Source organism: Schistocerca nitens, chromosome 4 (genome assembly GCF_023898315.1).
Source record: "Schistocerca nitens isolate TAMUIC-IGC-003100 chromosome 4, iqSchNite1.1, whole genome shotgun sequence".
Classification (NCBI taxonomy): domain Eukaryota; kingdom Metazoa; phylum Arthropoda; class Insecta; order Orthoptera; family Acrididae; genus Schistocerca; species Schistocerca nitens.
Window position 1 is genome coordinate 108294300 of NC_064617.1, and position 12703 is coordinate 108307002.

The 12703-nt window shown below is 37.9% G+C and overlaps 2 protein-coding genes across 4 annotated transcripts in view; one reads left to right on the forward strand and one right to left on the reverse strand.

Moving 5' to 3' along the window:
* Nucleotides 1-11977, forward strand: part of LOC126253383 (26S proteasome regulatory subunit 8) — a 44608-nt gene extending 32631 nt beyond the window's left edge. For both annotated transcript variants that reach the window (XM_049954674.1, XM_049954675.1), the window contains exons 5-8: nucleotides 3034-3166; nucleotides 3246-3399; nucleotides 11488-11697; nucleotides 11783-11977. In XM_049954674.1, coding sequence (XP_049810631.1) covers nucleotides 3034-3166; nucleotides 3246-3399; nucleotides 11488-11697; nucleotides 11783-11923 — 638 coding nt within the window. In that variant the 3' untranslated portion in view covers nucleotides 11924-11977. The remainder of the gene's footprint in view (nucleotides 1-3033; nucleotides 3167-3245; nucleotides 3400-11487; nucleotides 11698-11782) is intronic.
* A 13-nt stretch (nucleotides 11978-11990) lies between these two features.
* The window catches only part of LOC126253380 (DNA endonuclease RBBP8-like), a 94293-nt gene continuing 93580 nt past the window's right edge, over nucleotides 11991-12703 (reverse strand). Inside the window, exons 6-8 of one of the 2 annotated variants that reach the window (XM_049954668.1) lie at nucleotides 12372-12483; nucleotides 12189-12294; nucleotides 11991-12109 (exon numbers count right to left, since the gene is read on the reverse strand). In XM_049954668.1, the coding sequence (XP_049810625.1) occupies nucleotides 12000-12109; nucleotides 12189-12294; nucleotides 12372-12483 (328 nt within the window). In that variant the 3' untranslated portion in view covers nucleotides 11991-11999. Of the gene's footprint in view, nucleotides 12110-12188; nucleotides 12295-12371; nucleotides 12484-12703 lie in introns of those variants that run through there. The other variant, XM_049954669.1, reaches the window with a different exon arrangement.

Sequence of the window (12703 nt, forward strand, 5' to 3'; positions counted from 1 at the left end):
ACGAAGAGAACGGCACTTATCAGATCAAAGCAAAATAAGCAATCGATTCAAACCAGACGAAGCACGCGGAAAAGGAAGGGTACCCGTATAAATACGGATGGAGCGCCTGACACATAGCAATGGCTACCTGGTAAAGCTTAACTGTTAAGCTTACGACTCGAACCAAACTGCTGTAGCTGTATCTTCATCCATTCGACCTCAATTGTGTTTCACGTTACAATGGACCAACTGTTTTTCGATTTGGAGGAGCGGTCTAAAACTTTTCTCTCACCTTGAATTTTGAGTCTCAAATTTCAGGAGCAGCTTAGATTCGGGAAAATTTGTTTTCCTTGATTTCAAGTCTCATTTTTCGGGTGCGGCTTAGATTCGGGTGCGGCTTAGATTCGAGTGCGGCTTAGATTCGAGTAAATACGGTACATGCCTGTATTCATCTGACATACTATCCACAAAATAATCAAGGCACTGTTGGTCCAGATTGTCCCACTCCTCAATGGCGATTCGGCGTGGATACCTCAGAGTGGTTGGTGTGTCATATCGTCCATAAACAGCCCTTTTCAATCTATACCAGGCTTGTTTGATAGGATTCATGTCTGGAGAACATGCTGGCCACTCTAGTCAAGCGATGTCATTTTCCTGAAGGAAGTCATTCACAAGATGTGCACAATGGGGGCGCAAATTGTTGTTCACGAAGACGAATGCCTCGCCAATATGCTTGCCATATCAGTCAGAGGATGGCATTCGCATATTGTACAGCTGTTATGGCGCCTTCCATGACCACCAGTGGTGTACGTCGGCCCCACATGAGTCGTAACACGATGTCCTGTGACAGCACGAAAAGCATTATTCAACATGGTGGCGTTGCTGTCAGGGTTCCTCTGAGCCATAATTGGTAGGTAGCAGTCATCCACTGCAGTAGTAGCCCCTGGGCGGCCTGAGCGAGGCATGTCATTGAGCGTTCCTCTCTCTGTATCTCCTCCATGTCCGAACAACATCACTTTGGTTCACTCCGAGACACCTGGACAACACTTCCCTTGTTGAGAGCCCATCCTGACACAAACTAACAAGGCGGATGCAATCAAACCATAGTATTTACAGTCTAGGCATGGTTGAACTACAAACAACACGAGCTGTGTACCTCCTTCTTGGTGAATGACTGGAGGCTGATCGGCTGTTCGACCCCCTCAGTCTAATAGGTGCTGCTCATGCATGGTTGTTTACATCTTAGGGTGGGTTTAGTGACATCTCTGAACAGTCAAAAGGACTGTGTTTGTGATACAATATTCACAGTCAAGATCTGTCTTCAGGAGTTCTGGGAACTGGGGTGATGGAAAACTTTTTTGTTGTATGTGTGTATTACAGTAAGTATGTTATACTAAATTAAGAAAAATACAAATTACGGTAGCACAGGTAAGAATAACATACACACATGGTAAAAAAAAAATAGCGGTTACAATAGGGTAGATTTTTAATTATGAATGCTAGCAGCAGTGGGCAAGGAGAAAGAGATGGATGAGGAAGGGAAGATGAAAGTGATAACACGCTGTTAAAGAACATAAGGGAGAATAAGGTGTTGATTCATAGAGAAAGGAAAAGAAGCATAAGTGGGAGAAGATAGGAACATTGGCCTTGCTTTTTGACGTAAGGGAAAACTGGCCATATACATCAGTTGTGGAAAAGTGCGTTGAAGATGGCAGGAGGAATTTCTTCAACTTTTTCTTGAAAGTAGCAGGACTACAAATTCTGTGAAGACTGCAAGGCAGCTTGTTCCAGAGGCAGATAGCATCAACAGCAAAGGAGTTTGCCAGTGTTTTTGTTTTATGAACTGACACAGCTAGGATACTAGCTAAGTAAAACCTTGTGTTTTTATTCTGAATTTACAAAAGAGATATAATCTTTGAGGCTAGGTACTGGAGTGCTTGCACACCTGGTTCTCACTGTTTCTGCTTACATTTATGATCTTCTTTTGATTTGCTTGGATAGCCAAGTGTGTTAACATGCTTCTTCCAGTATTCTGGGAGGAGAGCCTGCCCTAGATTGAATCAGTCTCACAGATTAACAACAAGAGCTTGTGAGATGGCCATACTCGATTGGGTTTTAAGCAGTTTCCGACATCCAGCTAGGTAAATAATGGAATGGTACCCACATCCTGCCATAGATGAACGCTACATAAATATTTAGAAAAAAATGTTATCACACTTCGAATGTGAAATGAAGGGGTACGCAAATTCAGTCAGGAGGAGGAGGAGGAGGAGGAGGAGGTGGTGGTGGTGGAATCAGACCATAGACTGTCACTAACGTGTCAAAACTCTTATGACAATGCTGATGTTGTAGAGACACTGTATTCTCTTGCAGTACATTTCTGTCCGTGTGAATGCTTCCAAGTCTCATTCTTTGGTACCATTTGAGGAGGATGATTCTAGATCTTTGACTGATGAACTGCAAGTGCTTTCTTTTTATTTTGTATGGAGACCTTTAACATCTACATTCTAAAAAAATGTAAATTATTTATGAGTGTTTATAACTCACGAAGAAGACAAGGCCAAATTACATTTCTTTGCTATGTTAAGATGTTTAACAATATAGCTGTCTTGTGAATAATAGTGAGCTTCTTCTGAATAGCGAGTTTTCTTTATTTACACACCATGTGTATACAGACAGTATGGCACTTTAATAAACATGCTACAACTAACCACTATTTCTGTTTACTCTATCTTGCACATGATGTCTTTCAAGAAGCAATTCTCCCTCACAATAAGTAAACTATGATGATGTTTGTGTGCTTTATTTTTGCACACCACTCCTCTTTAGAAATAATCTCTCCTCCATGAGTCAGTGATACTATGTAAAATACCTTAAGAATACATAGTACTTGCAATTAGTGGTGCAAATGCAGGTACAGTAATCCATACTGTCACATCAGAGAAATACAGCACTGAAAATAATTTTATATTTTCCACAGTTTCTGTAAAACTTTTTTGTATTATTGATATGTCTCACTTAGATCGACAATGACAGCTTTTGCTTTTGATGCAGGGAAAACGTTGCTTGCCCGTGCTGTAGCACACCACACAGAATGTACATTCATCCGTGTTTCTGGTTCAGAGTTAGTTCAGAAATTTATTGGAGAAGGTTCTCGTATGGTTCGTGAATTGTTTGTAATGGCAAGGTAAGTTGTTTTGTGCAGTTGTGATTTGGTAATTTAGGCGAACAGAATATATGATGATTATTTTGTTTTTATTCTCCAGGGAGCATGCACCATCCATTATTTTCATGGATGAAATTGATTCAATTGGTTCCTCACGAATAGAATCGGGAAGCGGTGGAGACTCAGAAGTGCAGAGAACGATGTTGGAATTGTTAAATCAGTTAGATGGATTCGAAGCTACAAAAAATATCAAGGTATAATTTACACTGTGATGACTGTGAACATTTTCCATAACATATTTCACAATTCGGTGATGCTGACAAAGGAGAAAAATAGGTATAATAATCTTTATGAAGAGTATAGAGAATTAATGAAATCACTCAAAAAGCCTGTTTGGCTTGGAGAAATAAAACGGGCAAAGGTGAAAGAGATATTGTTTAGTCAGGGTTGAGGGCAGGTGTGTGCTATAGGAACTAAGGCTAAGTAAGTTACTAATAGAGATAAGCAAAGTTGTTGTTTCAGAAATAGGTGGGAGGAAATGACGAACAAAGAATTTTGGAAGGAAAGGAATGGAGTTTGCCTAGAGAAGTCACAGAAACTGTTCTGGGAAGAAATTATTTGCTTAAGAGTTCAGAAATGTTATTGGGATATGTAACAAGAATCCAGGTTCTTGAGTCATACTGTAGTTACGTTCTGCAACAGGCGCTGAGAATTTCCGACCTGTCTTCCATATATTGACAGATTGTTTGTGGTTATTCTAACACTGAAACATTTTCAGCCATGATATAGAAGGTTTCTAAGTAGGATACCATGTCATAATGTAAAAAGCTATACAGGAGAAATAAACATTGAGGCCATGGTTACAGTGGCCTCCTTTCACTATCGAGTAGACCCAGGAGGAGGCCACTATAACCATGGCTGAAATGTTTGTTTCTCCAATACAGTTTTTTATGTTATGACCTTGGTACCGCACTTGAAAAACTTTTGTATCAACTTACTCTGGTTGCAGAAGCCCAGGCAATTATATTTGCACTCATATTGATAAGTGGAAAGTGTCCCAGCACCCCCATTTCCTACCTTCATCCTCCTTTTGATTTTTTAGGAACTGGCAAGTGTTCTGGTTCATCCTCATCTCCACTTTCTTCTTGTTTCTCTGCCACCTCTACTTGCAAGACTTTATCAGTTGTTACAGACTGACAGAAGGCAATACTTTCGACACATTTAAAAGGCATAGAATCCAAGGTAGGAAATGTTATCTTCTTGACCCATTATTACTGCCATTATTGAACTACAGTTCCTTGCCGATGAAAGCCAGCTTCTTGAAGCAGTTTGAGATTGTGCTTTTTTGCATGGAATCCCACTGACTAAACGCCTAGCATCCCACATCATTAACTTTCTCATTGTAGTATTAAGACAGGCAGCCTCATCTGTACAAGAATTTTCCTGTATTTTCATTTCAGGCATTTTATAGTACCTAGGTTGAGTGGCTGAAGGTGGCTTACATACGTGAGAGGAAGAAACACTATATATATATATATATATATATATATATATATATATATATATATATATATATATATAATAGACTTAGATGCAAGACCTGTCCAATACATCCTTCCACCACCACCTACTCCAGTCCGGACACAAACATCACCTATCCCATCAAAGGCCAGGCTACTTGTGAAACCAGTCACGTGATGTACTAGCTAAGCTACAACAACTGTGCTGCATTCTATGTGGGCATGACAACCAACAAGCTCTCTGTCCGCATGAATGGTCACCGACAAACTGTGACCAAGAAACAAGTGGACCACTCTGTTGCAGAGCACATTGCCCACCACAACCTCCTTCATTTCAATGACTACTTCACAGGCTGTGCCGTTTGGATTCTTCCCACCAACACCAGCTTTTCTGAATTGCGCTGGTAGGAACTTTCCCTGCAACACATCCCATGTTCCCATAATCCTCCTGGCCTCAACCTTCTTTTGTAATTGTCCTCACCTATCCAGCCCCTTCCCTGTTCTCATTCCAATACTACACAGCCCTCATTCCACCATCACACCCAGTCTTTTTACTTCTCTCCTTTTCTGCTAACCCCCTCTTCCCTGCCCTCTGGCTAACCTTCCAACTGCACATAGCTCCCCTACCCTCTCTCCATTCCTGTGTGCTCCCCAGCAGCACTTCACTGTCTCCCACCCCTAGCGACATCCCTACCCCTCCCCGTCCCAGCCTCCTCCATATCCCCACCCAGTTGCCACCCCCAACGTGCACTGGTACGCTGCCCGCAGTGTGGCTTCAGTTGCCAGAGACTGCAGTTGTGTGTGTGTGTGTGTGTGTGTGTGTGTGTGTGTGTGTGTGTTGTTTATTTTTGATGAAAGCCTTGCTGGCCGAAAGCTTACTTGTGACAAAAAACTTTTATCCATTCTGAATTTGGAACACTGTGACTATCTTGTTAAGGTTTCAGGAATTACTGCAACCAATCGCCATTTGTTCTTCAATTTTTATTTATTCATGACCAGTTTCGAATCGCCTGGCAATTCATCATCAGATGATATAATTTAGTTGGAGTGTTGTTGGGGTCGGGCATCTGTGGCAAATACAGAGATGAAAAAGTGAGCACTGTATGTGGGAAGAATATTAAGATTGTAAGATTAATTTTATGTTATTACTCACTGTTTTTATTCTTGTGGCAGGCACTGCTCTGGTAAACATAATATATACTTACCAGTATTGTTAAATATAAAGTGAAAGAGACACTTTTCCACCAATGGCGACTCCCACATACTTTACAAAATATAAACAAACCAAAGAGTGTGGCTGTTGTCTCCAAAAAGTTTTGTGGAGGCAGAGATTTTCTTTGCTCATTTTTCGTTTTTTGTGGCATCCGTAATAAAATATATTTTGAATTTGTGTTTGTTGTTGTGACATGTGTTCAACAGTAAACTGTATTTTGGAATGTATATTATTTAGTTTAGTGGCTAAATTTTCTATTGTGTTGTTGTTTCATTGTATAGTATCAATGTGTCATCAACATAGCATTTGTAATAAATGTCTTTGCCTTTTTCCATTGGTTTATCTTTAAAGAATTTGTTTTCCAGATAATTAATATAAATGTCAGCTAGGAGGCCAGCTAAGCTACTGGCCATTGCTAAACCGTCTTTCTGAATATAGATTTTGTTATTAAAGGAAAAGTAATTGTGAGACAACACTAATTCAAGCAAATCCATCAGTTCATGGATTTCTATGTTACTTTGCTTTTTATGATGCAACAAGTTGTCTTTGATTATTTGGAGTGTTTCTGTTAGAGGTATGTTGGTGTACAGGTTTACTATGCCGAGGGATGTAAATTTTGCTGTTGTGGGAATAGTGATATCTTTTATGCTGTCAATTAGTTCATAGCTGTTTTTTATGGAGTACTTGTTTTTAAATGTGTAGGATTTACTGAGAATTTCATGAAGTTTTTTGGTTATTTTGTATCCAGGACTGTTTATTGAGTTGACTGTTGGGCGTAGTGGGTGGCCTTGTTAATGAACATTGGGTTGTGATCTGAGCTTTGGGGCTGTTGGGTTCATTATTATGCAGTGTTTGGCTTCAGTAGTAGTTAGGAGGAAGTTGCAATTCTTTAACAAGTTCTTTATTTTGTTTTTTGGGGTAGGATCAGATTCTAGTTCAGTTATGTCGTTATTTTTAAAAAATTCTGTTGTTTTGTTAATGTACTCAGATTCACACATTATTACAGCTGTATTGCTTTTGTCAGCCTTAACCACAAGAACATTATTATCAACTAGTTTTTTATTAGTTTGAGTGTTGTAGCCTGATTATGAGCAATATTGTGGAGTTTTTTTTTTTTTTTCATGTTTTTCTTTATTATTTTATTTGCTTCATGTGTCAAGGCCACCCACTATGCACAATAGTCAACTCAATAAACAGTCCTGGATACAAAACAACCAAAAAACTTCATGAAATCCTGCACATTTATAAACAACTATTCCATAAAGAACAGCTATGAACTAACTGGGAGCATAAAAGGTATCACTATTCCCACAACAGCAAAATTTACATCCCTCGACATAGTAAATGTGTATACCAATATACCCCTTAACAGAAACACTCCAAATAAACAAAGACAACTTATAGCATCATAAAAAGCTAAGTAACATAGAAATCTGTGAATTGATGGATTTGCTTGAATTAGTGTTGTCTCACAATTACTTTTCCTTTAATAACAAAATCTGTGTTCAGAAAGACGGTTTAGCAATGGGCAGCAGCTTAGCTGGCATACTACCTGACATCTATACTAATGATATCGAAAACAAAGTCGTTAAAGATAATCCAATGGAAAAAGACAGACACTTATTACAAACACTATGTTGATGACACATTGATACTATACAATGGAACAACTGAAATAGAAAAATTAGCCACTAAACTAAATAGTATACATCCCAAAATACTGTTTACTGTTGAACACCAAACAGAGCAGGGAATTAATTTTCTTGACTTAAACATAACATGTCACAACACCAAAAACAAATTCAAAATTTACAGGAAACCCACCACAACAGGTGTTGTTATAAATAATACATAATGCCACCCAAATCAGTATAAATTAGCATTTTTCAAATCAGCACTCGACTGTGTAAACAAAATTCATGCTGAACCTGCTGTAAAAACCAAGGAAATAAACATTTTAAAAACAATAGCTCACAATAATGTTTATGACCCAACAATAGTTGACAAACCAGATGCAAAAATGAAAACTAAGCAAAAACCATCAACAATCCTTTCCTCAGCACCAGAAGAAACTAAATATGTCTGTATGCCTTTCCTTGGTAATGTATCACATCAACTTGCAAAACTATTTAAACCACACAAAGTCAAAATCAGTTTCCACACAAACAACAAAACACAAAACAAAGTAATTCACAACATTAAAACAACCAGCCCACTATATCACAAATCCGGTATATACAAATTAACTTGTGACAGCTGTTCTTGCTACTACATAGGACAGACAGGAAGAAATTTTGAAATCAGATACAAAGAGCACACTGACACACTCTGTTTAAATAATTTAAATAAATCCACTTTTGCAGCCCATCTAGGCCAAAATAGTATTCAATCACAGATATAAAAACCAACACACTGTAGACAAAGGAATAAAAATGGACCTCTTGGAACAATTAGAAATTTTCATGCATAACAAACACCCCACACCGTCTTAAACGAACAAATTGATTTAGCAAATAACCCATACTTCCAAAATTTTGAAGTCCTTAAATTTGAGAAACTAATAAATACTGTACTCATCCACTCCCACTCCCATACCCATTCCCCACCTCACTCATACCACACCTAAACACCATCCTCTCTACCTCTTTTTTTACACACACACACACACACACACACACCCCTCCCTCCCTCCCTCTCTCTCTCTCTCTCTCTCTCTCTCTCTCTCTCTCTCTGCCCCCCTCCCACCCCACCCCATATGTATACTATCCTGTTTATTGAGCAATGAGAAACATGTCTAACATAACTTCACTACCAGAAATATTGTCCTAAACACTTTGTTGTAGATTTTGTAAATAGCATAAGAACATTTGCAATGTAAAAACATAATAATAATTTTTATAAAGAAAGTAATGTAATAAATATATATTTTATTATGAATGCCACACAAAACGAAAAATGAGCAAAGAAAATCTCTGGCTCAACAAAACTCTTTGGAGACAACAACAGCCACACTCTTTGGTTTGTTTGTATTTTGTAAACATATATTATGTTTTCCAAAGCAGTGCCTGCCACAAGAATGATGACACCATCAAGTTAAGAGTATTTTTCAAAGGCTTTGCAGTGTCAGTGTTTATGCTTCCTGCCTCACCTTGAACACATTTATACACTAAATTGTGTTGGTTCTTGAACCTTTCTAGCCAACCATTGGATGGCTTTGAAGTTGGTAAGTCCCACCTTTTGTGCAAAATATATTGCTTTAGCACAAACCACAATACCATCAACTGGGATATTCAAAGCATAAGCCTGTTTTATCCACTTCAATAACATATTCTCCAGTTCTGAAAACATACTGTTGCACTCAGGTTTTTGCTTATTCACTATTGTATTTAATGTTGATGGAGGAATGTTTAGTTTTCGTGCAATATCAACATGCTTCATGTGTCAATTTTTGTGCACTTCCTGAATAATGCTCCACTTTTCTTCTGCCATTAACTGTCTTTTTGCCCATGATGTATTGGTACACTGTTTGGAGGTGGGGGGGGGGGGGGGGGGACCCACACCATGGACTGAATACAACACAAACAAAGAACACAGGTTATTGTGTCATATGCTAATAAATATTTTGTTTAATATTGGGCTGCTACAGTTTCACCCTCTGCCTCAATTGGTACCTGTTGATAGAAGTCATTTCTACCATAGCAAAGTTTCTGGCACTGAACAATACTGTTTCACCACACGTTTCCTCACTCTGTGGCTGCAGACATCATACTTGAAGAACTCTCGGCAGCAAAAATCGCAATGGCCAAACAGTACCTATACCATCAAATTTGAAACATTTTAACATGTGTTTAATACAATTCAGACTCTGACTTCAAAGATGGATATACTATGTGGGAAAATGTGGTAATGAGAGATGTACTTACGACGTTTCCACTGTATGTCAGCTGCATTCATATTCGTCTGTTGTCATTGGTGTGAGTGAATAGTTTTCTGGTGAAAAGGCATTGGCCTGGAATAACTAATACATTGTAAATGGCCTGCTGGAGTGGAGATACATTTGTTGTGGGCAGCTACTTTATAGTATACCAGATTGGAACTGCAAGCAAGGAGACAGATATTTTGAGTAAGAGTTACTAGAAACTTTAGTTGCAGCCTTGACAGCTAGGGAAAATATTAAATTCCATATATGTGAGCATTGATGTAGAAGAGTGACATAAGCTATTTAATTGTAGCAGAAATCCATTTGTCTGCAGGAAATGTGGTAGCCATTGATTTCATATCAGACATTATCACCAGGGCAATGTTAATGACATTACGTTGAAATAGTATTAGGTGTAAGAAATCCTCTTCAGCAATTTGTATTGGTGGTATAAGCAATAGAATCCATTTAGTAAAAATAGGGAAAATTTGTGCTACATGGTTGGTTTTGTTGCCTGAGCAGTCAGGAGTTCTCACAGCAGAGTAATAGTGGAGGTGCCAGTAAGTGGAGGAAGATCGACGATCTGTGACTGGTCATTTAATTGATTCTAGATGTATAAAAAAGCATGATTGTGTTGCCAGAACTTTATGCAGAGTAAGAGTTGGAAGTAAGGTGTCCAAATTGACTGAAAATATGCTGATAATGTCACAATACAAAATGTCCAAATGTTGTGTTTGAAGCGGAGTCTCTACGTGAGTGAATGCTGGGACTTAGGGAATTACCAAACAACATGGGAGAAGTGCAAAAGACGAGATAAAGAACAGTAATGTACCATAACTATTGCTAGATGTAATACGGCAAAGCTTTGCATTCACACACAAAAATTCAGTTTTTGTTACAGTCAAAGTTTGTCTTGCATTCGAGATAATGTATTCATACCAATCTGAAAGCAGTAGTCAGTCAAAATCTAAATAGATGTAATGCAGTGCTCTGATTTGTGAAGAAGAAAGGGCTGTAAAGTTTAAACTAAGTGATGTCACAGACCCACATTGACCTTTATGGTAAATTGTGAATGTGCTGCATTGCTAGTACAGGGAGATCTGTATCTGTTTCACACATTGTTCCTGTTCGCTACATGATTAAAAAACAGAATTTTGCTTTATCTCATAAGACAAACCTATCATGAAAACTTCCCTTGCATAAATTTCAGTTTTGCTGAAAAAGTAAAAATTACCTGTGCTGTGAAGACTTGGCTTTTAATGAGCAGTGTTTCAATTATAGCATGGATGCTTACATTCTACACATCAGCATCCATAAGGCGGTTAATGTGTGTCATTTTCCAAACTAGAAATGTTCTTTAAATGGAAAGAAATCATAAAATTGATGTTTTGTGGTGGTGCAGACTTAACTGTAGTTTTCAACATTGTTTCTGTAAGTACTTTTACATGAGATTCAGAACTTTCAATTATGACAGAAGAGGTGGCACCAAGAAATGCATCTCATGATTCAGGTAATAATTGCTTGGTTAGTTTTCACTGCTGATGGCTTTTGAAATCCAATTTATATTTTTATCCTCAATAGAAAATGCTGTGCTGACTTCGGATACTCAGTCACAACTTCATTATTGACAGATCAGTATATTATACATAAGTACAATAATGATACATAAAATCATTTTGGATTTCTTTAGGTCATAATGGCTACAAATAGAATTGATATTCTTGATCCTGCTCTCCTGCGTCCTGGACGTATTGACCGAAAGATTGAATTCCCACCACCAAATGAGGAGGCACGCCTGGACATATTAAAAATTCATTCAAGAAAAATGAATCTCACTAGAGGTATTTATCTACGGAAAATTGCAGAGCTGATGCCTGGTGCTTCAGGAGCAGAAGTTAAGGTAATAATGTGTTCAATGTACACTCACTAAATTATTATTATGTTTGTGTATGTAAGACTGTATATTTTCTCTCATAATGTTTTAGGGTGTCTGTACAGAGGCAGGGATGTATGCTTTGAGGGAACGGAGAGTACACGTGACACAAGAAGATTTTGAAATGGCTGTAGCCAAAGTCATGCAGAAGGACTCTGAGAAGAACATGTCAATTAAGAAACTGTGGAAATAAAATATTTTTACTTTGGAAAAAAAGTCCTAAAAATATACAGCTGCATGTACATAATTTTTTTTATTAATTATTGAATTCATTTGGTGCACTTTTTCCCTTTGGTTTTACTAATATTGCTTGCTTGAGTTACATCAAGCATTTTGCTGCGGCACTGCTGTGTTGTAGGGAAGTCTGGATCCCAGAAACCTATAAAACCAATAGTGTAGTTTAGTACAACTTTCATAAAATACTTCATTATGAATTTATTTAGGATTTCAACAAGTACCTGGTGGTGTTTTAGCTCTTACAGGATATTTATCTCTGTGCCTTGAGCAGTGATTCATGTGTTGTTTTTGTGCAGCTGCAGTGTCATCCTTCCCTGTTTCATAGTACTGAAATTTATGTTTAGTATGAAATGATTGAATTTTACAACAAAATAAAAAAATCGAGGTTCAATAAATATTCATACCTTCTTACATATATCACATTCCCAGCCCTCTAGTGCCTGCCTCTGGTCCTTTTTCCTTACAGCTCCACGTCTATATTTGTAATCTGGGCTTGTACCTGTTTTTGTGGGTATTCTGTAACATACATCAACATAGAACAGATATGGGTGCAAAACATGTAAAAAAAAACTGCTGTAGATCATTATCTAATCTTAAATAATAGACACTGCACGAAATAACCTGCACATAGTGGTTAATACGCTATAATATTCTTATTGCTGTTGTTAAAAATGAAACAGAATCAATTAAGCTATCCTAGCCTTGTCCATTGTAGCACAGCAAACAAGTGTGTGGA